Source organism: Myotis nattereri (genome assembly GCF_964212035.1).
Source record: "Myotis nattereri genome assembly, chromosome: 2".
In the NCBI taxonomy this organism is placed as follows: Eukaryota; Metazoa; Chordata; class Mammalia; order Chiroptera; family Vespertilionidae; genus Myotis; species Myotis nattereri.
The window spans coordinates 24,721,476-24,738,513 of record NC_138076.1 but is presented as its reverse complement, the minus strand read 5'-3'; the positions used below and the strand labels follow the sequence as shown (position 1 = coordinate 24,738,513).

At 40.0% G+C, this 17,038-nt stretch overlaps 1 protein-coding gene across 1 annotated transcript in view; it reads right to left on the bottom strand.

Annotated features, from left to right (window-relative positions):
* Positions 1–1,980: 1,980 nt before the first annotated feature.
* The window catches only part of IDO2 (indoleamine 2,3-dioxygenase 2), a gene marked incomplete at both ends in the record, with an annotated part of 42,854 nt that continues 27,796 nt past the window's right edge, over positions 1,981–17,038 (bottom strand). Inside the window, 4 exons of the mRNA XM_081084578.1 lie at positions 1,981–2,336; positions 3,551–3,699; positions 10,242–10,293; positions 16,395–16,512. Of these exons, the coding sequence (XP_080940704.1) occupies positions 1,981–2,336; positions 3,551–3,699; positions 10,242–10,293; positions 16,395–16,512 (675 nt within the window). The remainder of the gene's footprint in view (positions 2,337–3,550; positions 3,700–10,241; positions 10,294–16,394; positions 16,513–17,038) is intronic.

Below are 17,038 nucleotides of genomic sequence, written 5' to 3'. Positions count from 1 at the left end.
GTTTTATTGCTCTGCAGACTCTGTGAGTCCAAGAAGCCTGAGGAATACAGTGTGCTCTCCTGAAGCCCTGGGCCACAACTCACAACCAAATAAACTTTTATTGCCTTTTTTCTCTTTGCCAAGAACTATTCCTTCTGTTACTTATATACACCCTGAGACCAATCTGATCATCTTGATTTCATAATAAATAGGAAGCTGAGGATTCATGATTTTCTGAAATTGATCAAAAGCCACGTTGTAGTTAAAAATGGAGACATCAGAAATCAAACACAGGTCTTATTTTAAAGGTCATGGTCTTTTCACCTGAGGATGACATAGAGAAAGGACCATGTCTTGAATCATGAACCAATGTGCTTCTCTCGTATTCCCCCACCTAGTCTAGTTGGTCTACCTTCTTGGACCATAGCATACACCCAGCCCAGGCAGCGAAGGCAGCCTGGGTTTATTGATACCAAGGTAGAGCAGTTGGAACATCAAACCAAAGAGAAATAAGCATGTCCATGCTCATTTTCTACGTTTCATAACAGACTTTTCAAACACAAGATGAAGAACATATGGAGAGAAAGGCTTTTTGCGTTAAGAGAGCCTAGGTCTTTGAGCTGAGATCCTGACCTAAGCAGTAGGCAGAAATGATGCTGTAAGACCCAGGGTTTTCTCTTGGCCCATTCAAACTAGAAGGTCTGGCTCCTATTATGCTCTACCTCTTTTTTTGCCAGACCAAGCCCTTGAAGGGTATGGGTCATTAGGAGCCCTCCTGGTACCCCAAGTGGAAGATGCTGGTTCATGGTTTCTTACCAAGGACCCTGAGTGTTAACAAAAGTCCAGAAGTCCTCTGTTCCTCCCCACAGACCACCATGACACTAGAGAATGAGTACTGGGCAGACACTTGGAGCTAACCTTCTAGTCTCTCAATACTCCTAGGGATATGGGAAGTAGTCAAATGTTTTCTCTAAGTAGCATGATCGGACCTTGAGGGCCAAGAATCTGAAAGGTCTCTTAGTATAAGACATGCTGTGAGTGACATTTGACCAGTGCCTACATGGAGAAGGGGACTGCTTAGCAGACACTAATTTGGACAGAATCCCCTACCCCCAGTCAGGTACCTCTCACTGATGCCCCAATGCCAGATCAGAGCTGTGTAATTTATATACTATCCCAGCTATGTGTGTGTGCATAATGGGGAGCAAGTCTAAATTAGTGGGGTTTATCCTAAATAGACATGATGAACATTTTCTAGCTTTGTATTGTCAGGTAGAATGAGACCTTGTAAACATGTGAATTTACTCTTTATTCCCACTTTGCTCATTTACTTTGAAAGGGTTAATTATTTTAAACGTTCAGTGTAAGGAGAAAGAATCATTCTCCTAAAAATAAAGAAGGAAACTAAAATAGAATTTGCACATTGATGAACCATGTGGAAGAGTCTCATCCGTTCCCATGTCATTATTCATTTTCATACTGGTGACTTCCAAGTCTCGCTGTCAGCCTCCTCTCTCCTCTACATCTCCACCAAATCAACACATGCAGGGAGGCGAGGGCTGGAGTGAAACTTACTACATTGTTAAGTGAATGAAAGAATGGATGAATATTTAATTTGTTTTTCCAAGAAATCTACTGTGTGGTCTGTCCACAGGCAATTTTATTTAGTTTCTGAAATTTTGATTGGTTTTCCATCACTTTGCAAATAGAATAGGGATACCCTTGCTCCTTTATGGGTTTCTGAATGAGGGAGCGTCCAAAGCTATTTGCTATCAACCAGTGATCATGTAGAAAAAAGAAAACTTATGGGCATGAAAATTCTCCTCTGTGAAGGCCAACAGGTTTCAACAAAGAAGAAGATGAAGTTCTATAGAACAGGAACATGAACAGGGCACAGGTCGATTTTGGGTTATTCCAGACGGACCCTGATCTTCATTCTCCAGGCCCATCTGCCCTCCAGTAGGGCATTTGCTGGTTTGGCATCACCAGGAGAGGCCTTTCTTAACCACTTTGGGGGAGGATGGCCTCCAAGGTCTTATTCCTGACACTCTTTAGAAAGATCAGAACTGAAGTTCCTCCTGTGCCCCTGTCTTCTAAGGCCTGAGGTGGTCCTGGGAGATGGCTTAGCTTCCTGCCTTTTGCTTTGGCTGCAGATGTGATAAGGTATTTGGTCACCATGGTTATGTGATAGCTGCGCAGCTCTGCCAGGGCCTGTACACACTGGTTATAGGCTGTCAGGAGTGGGCCATTCCCAGAGGATAGAACATGGTCCCTCAGTGAAGGAGCTGACTGGATGGCTTCTATGAAGGCTTTATGAGAAGGTGGCATGTAGTCCCTCATGTTGAGCAGAAAGTTACCTGAAAGAAATAATCCAGACCAATGTCAAAGCTCCACATGGAAAGGTAAACAAGCCGGGCTGCTTTTCCAGACATCAATGCAGCAAAAAGTGTTGTTAATCATCCTAACTGTCCCATCTGCTTTGCTGGCTTCTTTGGTAGTAGACTTCAAACACACAAATGCACACTCCTGACTACTGATAGGTGACAGGGAAGGGGAAATGAAGTAAGCTCAGCTCAGATAACTGAGTTGGAACTACTTCCATCACCCAGTGTATAAATTTTTATCATATACCAAATATCCCCATGTGAGCATAAACTCTTAAACTAAGTAGCTAGATAATCTGCTGAATTTTATTTCTTAAATGTTTTGTTTTGGAGGGGGGTGCTAAGGAAAAAGAAAGTAATAGGGTTTATAAGAGCAAAAAGATAAAGAATGAGCAACTGTTTTAATAACAACCTCTTGAAGTCAAATTGTTTAAAATCTAATCAATTGATATTTATAAGAAATGTAGACAGATAGATAATTTATAGGAAACCCATTCTGTGTTTAATATTATACATGGTATGACATCTACTATCATCACCAAGTCAAAATCCATGCAAAGTTATAGTTCTAGAGAACTGACTTCTGCAGATGAGACTGGACCCTCTGACACCAAATTCTAGTCTTTGTTTTTCTAATTCAACTTGAAAACTCTGTACTATGAAGTGGTTTTAGCAGCTATTAAACATTTGGCTCAAGACTGACAGGTAAGGAAATGAGCAATTTCAAATTTCTAAAATGGTTGGCTCTTCCCTCTTCTGGTCTAAATAGAATTGGCTTGAGGTTGCACCATTTTCATGGGGAAGGGCTTTCATGGAGGAGCTTAGAGCCATCATGGGCAACACCTGCACTTAGCAACAAAATGCCAGACCCTCCAAACTCCAGCACTCTCCCTTCATTTTAGAGTAAGGAAGCCATTGCCTAAGATCCAAACAAAACTGCAGTGAACAGCTGGAAATATAGCAATGTTTTAAGAATTGGAAATGAAATTCAATTTCCTGCTGAGGCCTGATATTAATTGACTTGACACAATAACATGTGGCAGGCACAGAGTTTCCCAGTTAATTTGGAAAAGTATAGACTTCGTGACATTTTAAGTTACACTTGGTTTTATCAATTTGTAAAAACACCTCTGTTCTTCTCCCTGTTAAGAAAGAGAAAAAAAAGAAAAGAAAAATGTCTGGCTTACCACTTTCCTTGCTATGGCGAATGCCCAAGAACTCGTCAAAGGCATGAAGCACTGTGCTCTGAGCTGCACTCCCTCCAGAGTATTTCAGGGGCTCTGTGGAGACTCCTTCATATATCAATCCCACAGGCATTGCTGGGTTATCTTTCCATCTAAGCAAGAGTAAAAGTCAGAAAGAAGTAGGTGCTTGGAGTTAAGAATGTATTTTTCTGATAGAGAACCAGAGAGTGAGCAATAAAGCAAATATGATTTGAATGGCAATTTTAGGGCAAAAGACTGGATATCTTTGTAGGATGTGTACTTAAAAATTATCTTGACACCAATTTCATAACAGGACATAGAATGCAGCCCTTTTCCTCCCTCATTTAAAGGAGTTTTTCAAAGAAGTAAAGAATAGAGAATTCCCGACTGGTGTGGCTCAGTGATTGAGCATCGACCTATGAACCAGATCACAGTTGGATTCCCTGTCAGAGCACATGCCCAGGTTGCATGCTTGATGTCTAGTGTGGGTGTGCAGGAGGCAGCCAATCAATGATTCTCTCTCATCATTGATGTTTCTATCTCTCTCTCCCTTTCCCTTCCTCTCTGAAATCAATAAAATTATTTTTTTTAAAGAATAGAGAAGACTCTCTCATCCAGTCATAAAGATGACATCAGTGCTTATCAACAAGAACAAACGAGGGGTTCCAGAACAATCTTCACTTCGTCTGATAAAATAGCCTTGATGACTTGATAATTTCACTAGTAAAGATTTGAAAACACACACACACACACACACACACACACACTCACACATATAAATACATGCACACACATATCTTTGCCCTTCCCTGAAACAGTTATAACAGTTGTCACATTAAACTATCAGTTCTAACTGCTACCTGACTTTATGGAAATGCCCTTATCAAGTGCTCTGTTGATGACATGTATGTATACTAAGAGTATGACTAAAAGAACATAATAACCCTGCAGAGTGCAAGAAGCAAAGTTTAAGGACATGTGGAAGGACTGGAAGAGAGGCTCTTAGTCATGCTCAGATTAAGTGGGTTTTTCTCCCCTCTCCTCTCTTTTCTTCTCTCCTGTCTTCCCTTCAGTCTCCCTAATTCCATTTTTGTCTCTGGACCCTCCTCTTTCTACCTCCAACTATGATACTCATTTCCGTCTGTTTTTTTACAAAGTCTTAAGTAGCCACGGAGTGTAAGTGGGTGGCTCCATGATGAGACAAAAACAATAGCACCAAGAACACATATATTTGTACTCACAATGCTTTACAGTTTATAAAGCACCTTCACATTCATCTTTTCATTTGACCTCTTAGGAGTAGATCAAGGCAGGTATTTTTAAGCCCATTTTGCAGATAAAGAAATAAAGACTCTAAGCAGTTCATTCTCCAGGGCCACACTGCTGGGGAACAGGAGAACCAGAGCTTAAATCCCAAACTTGTAATTTTCTATTTTCATGTTCTCAGAACCTGCACATGTGGATTTCTCCTTTTTCTAGGAAACAGAATCTTTTTCTCTTATTACCAGGAACAAACTACCCTCCCAGTTGTTAGCAGTTTAAATAACAGGCTTACGTGATGTCTCGCCTTCTTCCCGTAATTCTAAGAGTCATTGTGCTTGAGAGAAGGCAAACACATCTCATACACACGAAAGCCGAAGACAGGCCACTCAGCTTGCTGTTCATGACCTTTTTTCGCATATTTCTCTGAGGCAGGAAATGCTACAAGAAGCTAGACTGTTTTCTTTTGGGATTGTTTTTGGTTGGCTGTCCTGTGGTTTTCACTGGAGGAATATCAATCAGAGTGGCCTTTGCAGGTGGGGCACTATCACTCTTGAAAGGAATGGAGCACAGAAAGCAGTCGGGGAGACAAGCGGGAAAAGCAAAGGAAGGCTTCTGAGTGTATGATTGCAACATGCTGTGCCTGTTAGGAAAGAGGGCTCTGTTTTAGGCAGACATAGAATTTAATCTTAGCCGTGATGTTTATTAACTGTGAGCCTTGGCTTAGTTCAATCCTCTCTGAGCCCCCACTTCCTCCTCCACATACCACAAGTATCCACCTTACTGGGTTTTTGTGAGAACTAATTAAAATAACACTCGCTCAAAGCCTGTAATACATTATTAAGCATTCAATACATTTTAAGCCATTTTAGAATGTTATTCCGAATGAGGTGGGATCCCTGTCCTCCCTTTCATTATTCTGTAACTTTGTACCAACCCTCTGAGTGTTCCTGCTCCTAATTTGTACCTACTTCCTAAAGCTGCTGGATGAGGAATGGGTTTCAGAGAGGTTTCACGACTTGTCAGAGTTCAGAGCACTGGTCGGATAAAATTTCTAAACAACATATTCTCTGTGGAAGAAATATGGAAGATGACTGACACTCTGTAGTTAGTGGACCAAATACAATGACCAGCCTGTTCAGGTTTCCTTTGTATTCCCGTCGATGACCTTGCCTAGGCGTTTTGGTCTCCTTCACTAGTTCCTTCCCATCACGACAACTCCCAAGTGTAGGCTCTCTCAGGGCTCAGTCCTTGGGCTTCTCACTACTCTCACTTCCCAAGGGATCTTTTCTAGCCTCGTGGATTTAAAAACCTATTCTCACTGTCTACAAATCTGCACCTGCACCTGAACCTCTCCCCCATATTCCAGACTCATATACTACCCGAATGCCTGCTAGACGTCTCCACAGGAATGAACATGTTCCTAACTGACCTCCTGATTCCCCACCCTTTTGCCAAACTTGTCCTGCCTACCATTTTCTCCTACAGAAAAGCTGGCAGTTACATCTTTTCAGCAGAGTTGGACAAAACCATGGAATCTTCTTTGACTGATCCCTTTGTCTCCCATTGCACGTGCACTCCAATAGCAGATCCTGTCAACTTTACCTTCAATCTGCATCCAGACCTGGCCATTCTCAATGCCTCTCCTGTTACCTCCCTAGTTAAAGCTACCACCCTGAATTGGAGTAAAAGCTCCTTACATACTTTCCTGGCTTCCATTCTTGAGTTGAAATCATCCATTTTCCACTTAGAAGATAGAGTGATGATTCAAAACTTAAGACAGATCATCTCATTCCTCCCAGACTTGCCAGTGTTGCCCATCTCACTCCGGAAAGAAGCCTACAGGCCCCTGCAGGACCTGGTCTTCCACCAGCATGTGTATCTTTCTCATTCTCCCCAATATTTACTCCATTCAAGCACTGCTGGCTTCCTTACTGCTACTCCTCCATGACAAACATGCTCTCACGTCAGGGTCATTGTCATTTCTTTTCCTTTTGCTTGCAACGAGTATCTAGGTGGCTGACTCCTTACTTCTTTCGGGCATCTGCTTAAATATCACTTAGAGGTGTGGTATTCCTAGATCGCAATAAATAAATAAAAAACTTTGGCCACCACAATCCAGACCTACCCTATATCTTACTTCACATTTTCTCATTTTGCTTATTGTTGTAACGTATTTTGTATGATACTTGATGTTCTTATATTTATTTCTCCATCTGCCTCCCATCATTAAAATGTATGTAAGCTCCACAAAAATGAAGTTGCTGTTTTGTTTTATTGCTTCATTGCTAACATTGAGAACTGTGCCTGGAAGGTGAATCAGTGAATAAAACATATAGCATTTTATAATTATGTGTTATATCTAAAATATGTGGACCCAAGTATATTTCTTAAAAATACCTGGCCAGCCTAAAAGAACCATCAAATGCTCAATCAAATGGTGAAGACACCAATCCTCTTTTTGTGCCCTAACCTGAAGAAGATACGTTGGAGCCACATAAATACCAGAAGAGAAAATACCAGTGTGAAAGTCAAAAAAGTAAGAGAAAGGCATCTACTTTTAAAACCCACATATTCTGTCTATGGTGACAGTAGTCTGAGGAAGGGAAATTGAGTTCTTGTGAAGAACCCAAGGATTGCTCCCATGCATTCTCAGGCCCAAACTGCTGTTGGTGAAGGAAAGGAATTATTTTTTTTTCCTTCAAATCTCTGTAGGCAAGATTATTTTTAGTCTTCTTGTAGCATATTTCTAGGAAACCCAATAGAAGCAGACATTTAAAAGGAAAAGAAAATGAGATGACATTAGTTTTCCACGGGGGCTATTAACCTCCTGAGAAATTTAATATGAGTGGGAAATAAGGATAAAATGTTTCATCTGCAGATGAAATCTTTCAACTCTCCTAAATAAAAATGCTTTAAAAAGCCAACAAAAGTAATAAATCAAACATGGGACAAATCAAGAACACAGGAGCAGAATTAGATTTTTCAGGGCAACCCTACTGGGAATTATCAACAATCCAGATGTTCTTGGTCATCTGCACTTAGGAATCAATGTACTTTGGATTTGGGACTGGTCACTTAGTTTAGCTATATGGGAAAAATTTTTTGAGGATCAGAAACAGAGGGGAGACACTGATAAAATGCATCATTGACCCAGAAATTATTTTAATGAAAACAAAGTCACCTTCTGGTTCCTATTTAATCATGATAGGTAGAATTCAAAAAAAATATTGTCCCAAGATTCCCATTCTAATTCCCAGAACTGTTAATATTATGAGATTTCAAGCCTATAGACATGATATATTATATTACAAAGGGACTTTGCAGATGCAATTAAGGTTACTAATCAGTTGATCTTAATATAGGGCAGTGATGGCGAACCTATGACACACGTGTCAGAGGTGACACGCGAATTCATTTCTTTGGTTGATTTTTCTTTGTTAAACGGCATTTAAATATATAAAATAAATATCAAAAATATAAATCTTTCTTTTACTATGGTTGCAAATATCAAAAAATTTCTATATGTGACACGGCACCAGAGTTAAGTTAGGGTTTTTCAAAATGCTGACACGCCGAGCTCAAAAGGTTCGCCATCACTGATGTAGAGAGTCATTCTAGATTATCTAGGTGAGCTGAATCCAATCAATAATTCCTTAAAAGCAGAGAGTTTTCTCTGGCTAGTGACAAAAAGGAGACGTCAGAGAGATTTGAAGTACTAGAATGATAGGAAGTGTCATTGCTGAGACAGAGGAGACCATGTGACAAAGAATGCAGGAGGCCTCTGGAAGCTGAGAGCAGATCCTCTCTGACAGTCAGCAAGGGAACAAAGATCTCAGTTTCAAAACCACAAAGAATTAGATTCTACCTAAAACGTGAGTGAGTGAATTCTTCCCCAGATTCTCAAGATAAGAACTTAGCCCAGCAGATACCCTGACTTGGCCTTTTGAGACCCTAAGTAGAGAACCAAGTTGAGCTCACCCTGACTCCTGGCTTATAAAAATGTGAGATAATTAATGTGTGTACTTTCAAGTTGCTAAATTTGTGGTAATTTGTTATTTAAAAGGAAAATTTATACAAACTTAGAGAACCAAGTAAAGCACAAATAGATTTTTCAGAAATAGGTGCTTCCTAAGTTTCCAGTCTATTTAAAAACATTTTTAAATTACCCTTTTTTTCTATTGTCTAATCCTACCAAAGCACATCTACATGTTTTGCTTAATATTTGTTGCTAGAGTCTTTTATCTACAATCAGATCTTTTCTTGACCCTGACTACATGAAAAACATAGAGAGAGTGAGAAGAATTCTATATGATATTCTCTTTGGAGAGCATTTCAGGAGTGAAAGTCTAATTCTGAGAAATACTCCCAATTCCGTGTCTGTCACTCCCTTTTTCTCCCTTTTCCCCACATAAACCAGGTGTTTATTACTCTCAAGTTATTCTGTGGAAATCATTCTGCTTTTATTCTCTACAGTGAGAATAAATGAGAAATCCCCACCCAGACAGCCCTCCCTTAGAGAGGGCGGTCACTTTCTCACATTCCAGACCTACCCAATCTATAGAAAATACTTAGTACATGTTGTCACTCTGTTCTTGCACCAATGCATTATACCACTAAATCAATAAATTTATTGATTTGGGTATTTGGCATGTTTCTTGTTATATCCAAGTACAGCTTCAGATTCTATCAAAAGCCCTTCAGGCATCTCCTAGTTATACATATGGCACACTAGATGATATTGACTTCACATTTTTTACCACATCCATCCACTACTGCCACCTTTCACTTTTCACCATTAAACACACACACCCCCAAACAAACTCAACTTCTTAAAGTGAATAAGAAAATAATCTCATTAAAACATGTCAATGTATGACTAGTGTATTTTAAAAAAAAGAACTGCATCTAAGAGTAGAGATCTATTTTTGGAGAGATTATAGGTCATGTGACAAAAAGAGTACACAGAAATATGAGAAAATGGTTTGGTGTAGCCATCCTAGGATTGTTATAAGAAAGCTTTCAAGTTACTGTCTATATCTCCATCTGTTTTAATAACAAGGGGAGGGAATAAATATAAATGATTGAGCTTTGTGTGTGGCATATTGGGCTTTTTTTTGTTTTCCTTTCTGTCATCAAGGTGGAGTTCTAAGAAAGTGAATACAAATGAATCTAATATGGGAGCCTAAGGACAATTACTCTAAACTTAAATATTCAACCTTTAATGTCATTTGCCATGCAGATAGGACCCCTCTCCTTTTATCCAAGAGTGGATCTAGGTGACTGCCTTGCTAACTCACAATGGTTATTTGGTGTGTTTCTTACTCTAGGAAGCTTATGTCAGTTTCCACCCCCATAAATTGGGAAAATGCTACAGAGACCTCCTGCAGGAAAACAGCTGAACTATACTTACCCAGAGAGAAAGATCCGGATGACTGCATAAAATATGTCTGGATCTACATTATCTGGAGGAGCAATCAAAATGTGAACTTTACTACAGGCGAAAATGCAATTGGTTACATGTGCATGGGCCCCACTGAGCTCCTGGGGCTGCTTCTCTATCTGATCTGCATGGAAACCTGGAATGAAAGCTACAAGCAAGAGGTGGATGGAATGTTCTCCTCTGTAATTGTCCTCATTGGCGCTTGCAGAACTTTTAAACTATTCCAAATGCTGCCCTTTTCTATTTGTGGTACTTCCCCTTTCTCTACTTAACAACAACAAAAAGAAAGATCAAGTCCATCTTTTTAAAAATTAATAATCTAAGCAGACATGATGTTTGAGAGAATAGGGGAAGTGGAAAGGCGAAGGCAGAGAGGAAGAATCACCTCTCTCACGGCTCTCACAAGAGAGGGAAACTAAAGCCATCTCTGCTCAAGTGGAGGTCTGTATCACCCACAAAGGACAGAGGAGTGGAGCTTCCCTTGTCCGGCTGGGGGTTGCCACACCAGGTCAAATACAGATTCATTTAGCTCCACATTTAGCTGCATTCAGTAAGCTGTGCGGCTATTTTGAATCTAAGCCAATGCTTGTGGATAACTGATTTCACTAGATAATAAAATTATATATAAGGAAGCAAGTTTCCACATTTGTAACAAATTTCTTTTAATCAACTTTTGAGGATTGTTCTCTTTCTTCATCTAATGGGGCCCCTCTGTGACTAAGCATGCTCTCTTATGCATATCACTGTCTATCTCTCTCTGTTTCTGAGAGGGAAAAAAAAAATCTCTTTTTACGATACCTAAATAATGACATCTCTATACCATCAGTTTTTCTTTTGCTACCATCACACCTACTCTCTGGTCCTCCATCTCTTGTTTTTTTCTTAAGCCCCATGACTCAGGTAACTAATGTCTTCCTTCAGCCTCAGGGTTTCCCAGTGCTCCCGAATGGTGTTACAGTCTCGTTCTTCTGTGACAGTACTCTTCTGGGCTTTTTTTCTGGGTGATATTTCTGGGTCTTAATCATTTGGTGCGCTTTGCCTCCCCCTCCCAAATGCTAAATATTAGGTACACATTTTTCTAAAGCAGTAATGACTGGCAATAACTTTTCACCCAACTTACCATATTTAATGAGGAAAAGTCAAATGATCATTTCAAAAGATATGAAATGATTTTGATGTAAAACATTTCAATATGTGTGAAAAAAGTCCATTCATGGTAAAAAATAAAGCAAAATGATTTAGCTAATTAGGAATAGTAGTACCCATTCTTGAACTGATAAAAGGAATCCATAAAAAGTCTCCAGTATACATTATACTTAATGTTAAAATATAAAAAATAAGTATTTTAAAATGTGAAACAAAACAAGGATCAGCATTTCCATTTAATACTGTATTGGGAGGCCTAGCAAGAAGAATGAGAAATAAAAATTAAACAGAAATACAAGCTATAAGTATTGTAAATGAAAAAAAAGCGAATATTATTCTCAAATGACTTCTCTATAGAAAACCCAGATAATCTCCACATAATTATTACAATGAATAAGAGTGTTTACCAAGGTGCTATATTTAAGGTTAATATTCAAATATCAATTTGATTCTATAAATTAGCAACAGTCAAAGAAATGCAGGAGTGGCAACATTATCATAGTGGAATAAGAGTTTCTACTGTCTTTTGCCAATGAATGCTGATTTACACGATCACCCATGGACCAGAGAACATTTGTGGAAATCCAGGAGTCCAGCAAAGCCCCAGCACACCACTACAGTAAAAATAATAATAATAATTTGAGGATATTGAATGCACTAAAGGGAGTAAGAAGAGCATTCACTTTACCTACATCACCTGCCCCACAAGGAGACATAGCTCAGGACCAAAAGAGACCTTATTGGCCTGTGACTTGTCCCACAAGGAAAAGTAAGAGCATGTGAGTGAGTGCCCAGCTTTCCCAGCTGCATGGAATGCATCCAGAGACCCACGTCTTTCTCGCCACATCCAGATTACTAAGGTGAGCTTCAGGACCGAGAAACTGGGTGGGTGGGGGAATGAGGAGCAGCTGTGAGAGAGCCAGATAGGGCTCTTGGAAGGTATTAAAGGGATGCAGATCTTACTGACCATCTCACGGACTCTGACAAGATACCCTCCCAGGAGCTGGGGATGCTGCCCCTGTAGATCCCCCAACTGGCTGATAGGCACCCCTAGTGTTCAGGGTGCCCTACCCACATGCCACACACCCACATGTGGCCGCTTCCTTGTGTGCATAGCAGAGGAAGAAAAGAGTGAGCCTTTGTGAAGAAAGAAGAACAAAATTGGAAGCATTGTGCTCCCTGATTTCAAACTATATTACAAATCTACAGTAATCAAAACAGCAAGGCCCAGCTGTCATGGCTCAGTGGTTGAGCATCTACCTAAGAACAAGAGGTTATGGTTTGATTCCCAGTCAGGGCATATGCCCGGTTGTGGGCTTGAACCCCAGTGTGGGGCATGCAGGAGGCACCAGATCAGTGATTCTCTCTCATCATCGATGTTTCTATCTCTCTCTCCCTCTCTCCTCCTCTCTGAAATCAATAACACTATTTAAAAATAAACAAACAAAAAACATGGTGTTGGCATAAAAACAGATACACAGATTAATAGAAAATAATTGAGAGCCCAGAAATAAGTCTAACCATCCACACATATATGGAAAATTAATGTAAGGCAAAGGAATCAAGAACATACCATGGAGAAAAGACAATCTCTTCAATAAATGGTGTTGGAAAATTGGATAGCCACAAGGAAAAGAATGAAACTAGACCACTATCTTACACCACACTAAAAAATTAACTCAAAATGGACTAAAGACTTGAATGCAACGCCTGAAACCATAAAATGCATAGAAGAAAACATAGGCAGGAGGTCCCTGACATAGGTCTTAGCAATATTTTAGTCTGAATTCAAAGGTAAGGGAAACAAAAAGCAATAATTAAGAAATGGGATTACATCAAACTAAAAGCTTCTGCACAACAAAGGAAATCAGCATCAAAACAAAAAGGCAACCTACTTAATGGGAAAAGATATTTGCAGACCATGTGTCTCTTAAGGAGTTAGTATTCAAAATATATGAAGAACTCATACAACTCTGCAACAAAAAGCAAATATCCCATTGCAAAAAAGGCAGAGGATATGAATAAATATTTTACAAAGAAGATATATATATATATGACCAACAGGCACAGGAAAAGATGTTCAATATCACTACTTATTAGAGGATTGTGAATTAAAACATGATGAGATATCACCTCACACCTGTTGGCACATTTCATTATCAAAAATAGCCCTAACTGGTTTGGCTCAGTGGATGGAGCGTCGACCTGCGGACTGAAGGGTCCCAGGTTCGATTCCGGTCAAGGGCATGCACCTTGGTTGCGGGCACATCTCCGGTGGGAGGTGTGCAGGAGGCAGCTGATCGATGTTTCTCTCTCATCAATGTTTCTGGCTCTCTATCCCTCTTTCTTCCTCTCTGTAAAAAATCAATAAAATATATTTTAAAAATATATAAGAAACAAGTTGTTAGAAAGGATGTGTAGAAAAGGGAACTCTGATACACTGTTGGAAGGAATGTAAATTGGTGCAGCCACTGTAGACACAGTGTGGAGAGTCCTCAAACATTTAAGAATAGAACTGCCATGTGATCCAGCTACTCCACGTCTGGGTATTAAAATAAAAAAATAAAATTATTGATTTGAAAAGATATATGCACTGCTATGTTCATTGCAGCATTACTTATAATAGCCAAGATATGGAAACAACCTAACTGTTCACTGATGAATGAATGGATAAAGAGATGTGATATACACTGAGTGGCAAGTATATTATGACCACCTGACGTTTGTAGGCAAATTAGTTATAATTTCGCGCTGAAGTTGCTAGAGGGCCAAACCATTATAAATAGGGAAGCAGGTTGTTTACCACGACAGTAGAAGTGATTTTTTTCTGAAGATATGGGTAAACAACACTATTTAACAGCCTTTGAACATGGGATATATATTTATTCACTGAGCGGCCAGATTATGACCACCCCATCAGTACTTCGTTGGGCCACCTTTTGCCTTCAATGCTGCGGTGATTCTTCTTGGCATTGACTCCACTAGATGTTGAAAGGTGATGCGAGGAACCTGACACCATGCCTCATGAATAGCACTGTCCAGTTCTGTGAGATTTGATGGTTGTGGCACCAGCTGCCTGATGGCTCTTTTAACTTCTCCCACAAATGCTCAATTGGGTTGAGATCTGGTGATTGTGGGGGCCACCTAAGCAAGGTAAAGTCTCCCTCATGTTCTTGAAACCACTCCTGCACAATATGAGCATCGTGGCATGGCGCATTGTCTTGTTGGAAGAAGCCATCTCCATTGGAATACGTCAGCAACATGATAGGATGAACCTGATCAGCAACGATATGTAGGTATGTTGTGCTATTCAGACATTGTTCCACATGAATTAAAGGGCCCAAATCATGCCAGGAAAACATGCCCCAAACCATAACACTGCCCCCACCAGCTTGAAGGGATGTACTCAAGCATGTGGGGTGCATGCTTTCATGCTGTTTCCGCAAAATTCTCACACTGCCATCTGCATGATGCAACTGGAAACGTGATTCATTGGACCACATGACTTTTTTCCAACGCTCAACTGCCCAATCCTTGTGTTCCTGTGCGAATTGGAGATGTTTTATCTTGGTAACTGCAGACAGCAAAGGTGTTTGAACAGCCCTTTGGCTTCCATATCCCATACGATGCAGTGTACGGTTAATTTGCGTACAAATGTCAGGTGGTCATAATAATCTTGCCACTCATATTCATATATATCCCACGTTCAAAGGCTGTTAAATGGCATTGCTTACCCATATCTTCAGAAAAAAATCACTTCTACTGTCTTGGTAAACAACCTGCTTCCCTATTTATAATGGTCTGGCCCTCTAGCAACTTCAGTGCGAAATTATAGCTAATTTGCCTACAAACATCAGGTGGTCATAATAATCTGGCCACTCAGTATGTGTGTGTGTATATATCTATATCTATATCTATATCTATATCTATATCTATATCTATATCTATATCTAGATATAGATATAGATATAGATATAGATATAGATATAGATATAGATATATAGATATATATAGATATATCTCAGCATAAAAATGAATAAAATCTTGCCATTTGCAACATCATGAGGGTATTATGCTAAGTGAATAAGTCAGATGAAGAAAGACAAATACCATATGATTTCATACATATTGGAATCTAAACAAAACAAAACAAATGTACAAACAAAGCCAAACAAACCCATAGATACAGACAACAGACTGGTGGTTAACAGAGGTTGGAGCTTGGGAGAACTGGGTGAAGGGAATCAGTTGCATAGTGATTTACTAGTATATTAAATAGATTTTTGGTGCAGATCACTCTGTAGTATATACAGATGTGAAATTGTGATGTTATACACCTGAAATATATAATGTTATATACCAATTTTACTTAAAGAACAAAACACACACACACACACACACACACACACACACACACACACACACTATACACTTTCAAGGTTCTCCTGATAGAGGAAGTTGAAGAGCTGTCTTGACATTGGAAATTGAATGTAGTCTCCTGGGTAAAATGTAACTAACCACAGGACTGGTGAGCCACTGAATTGGCTACACCTATGAAACCTCATCTCTGCACTAACCACAGAGAAGGAATCTAAAGCAGGTCAGTCATCCCAGGTTCCCCTTGAGAAAAAAGGATAAAACGGGTGTAAGAGAGCATAAGGACAACACTGCAGTAGCCTGACATTGCTGGATGGAATGTATACAACCTTTGTTGTTTTTTGCCTCACCCCCTCCTCCCAAACTTCATGCAAAATCTTAACATGCAAAGAAATATGTGGCCACCGAAGAAAGCAAACTACCCTAACCACAAGAGAATACTAAAAAAAGACAAAACCACAGATCTGTGCAAACTGAGATTCATTCTCCAATATTTAAAACAGCAGTTACCATAAAACAAAGCTAGTACACTAGCGCCATCTCGTGGATGTTGCCCAGCCCTGCCCCAGGCAGAACCCTCAACCCACCACAGCCCCATACCGTGCATTTGTCCTAAGGTTCTGGTGATGTCCTGAATGGAGAGTCTCAGCCGCTGCAGGGCTTGCAGCATGGAGTTCTGGCTGGGCTGCAGCATGGCATTCACTGCTTGAACAAGTGCCTGGGGAGAAGGTTCATTCACTCAGTCCGTTAGCATTCATTTATGGCCCATTGAGGTGGAGTGAGCTGAGCATCAGAGCTATGGAAATCAGGAAGGGCGCCCTTCTGACTGCTGGACTGTTTTCCCGTGCTCCCCTAAACTCAATTTGCTGTGAGGTCTGCCTGAGAGGATAACCTTTCTGGGCATCTCCCTTGGACATATTTTTCTAGATCTTTCCACTGCTTGCTACTTGCTATAATGCTATCCTTTTCCCCTTCCTTTTTTTGTATTTATCACACATTGTAACAATGTCTACTTCTGTATCTTGAATTAGGAGACCCTCACCCCTGAGCTCTGTTTTCATAAAATCAGGCAGATTCTATAGAGCCCATAGAGGCCCCAGCTCCAGAGGCCCTCCGTCATGAAGCCTTCCTAGCAGTCTCTACCTTATCTGAGCTATATTTGAAAGACCAGTATTTCATTTTGTATCTTTCAATGGACTAAACACACTGCTAAGAAGTGAAGTAACTATATAGTTTCACTTTTG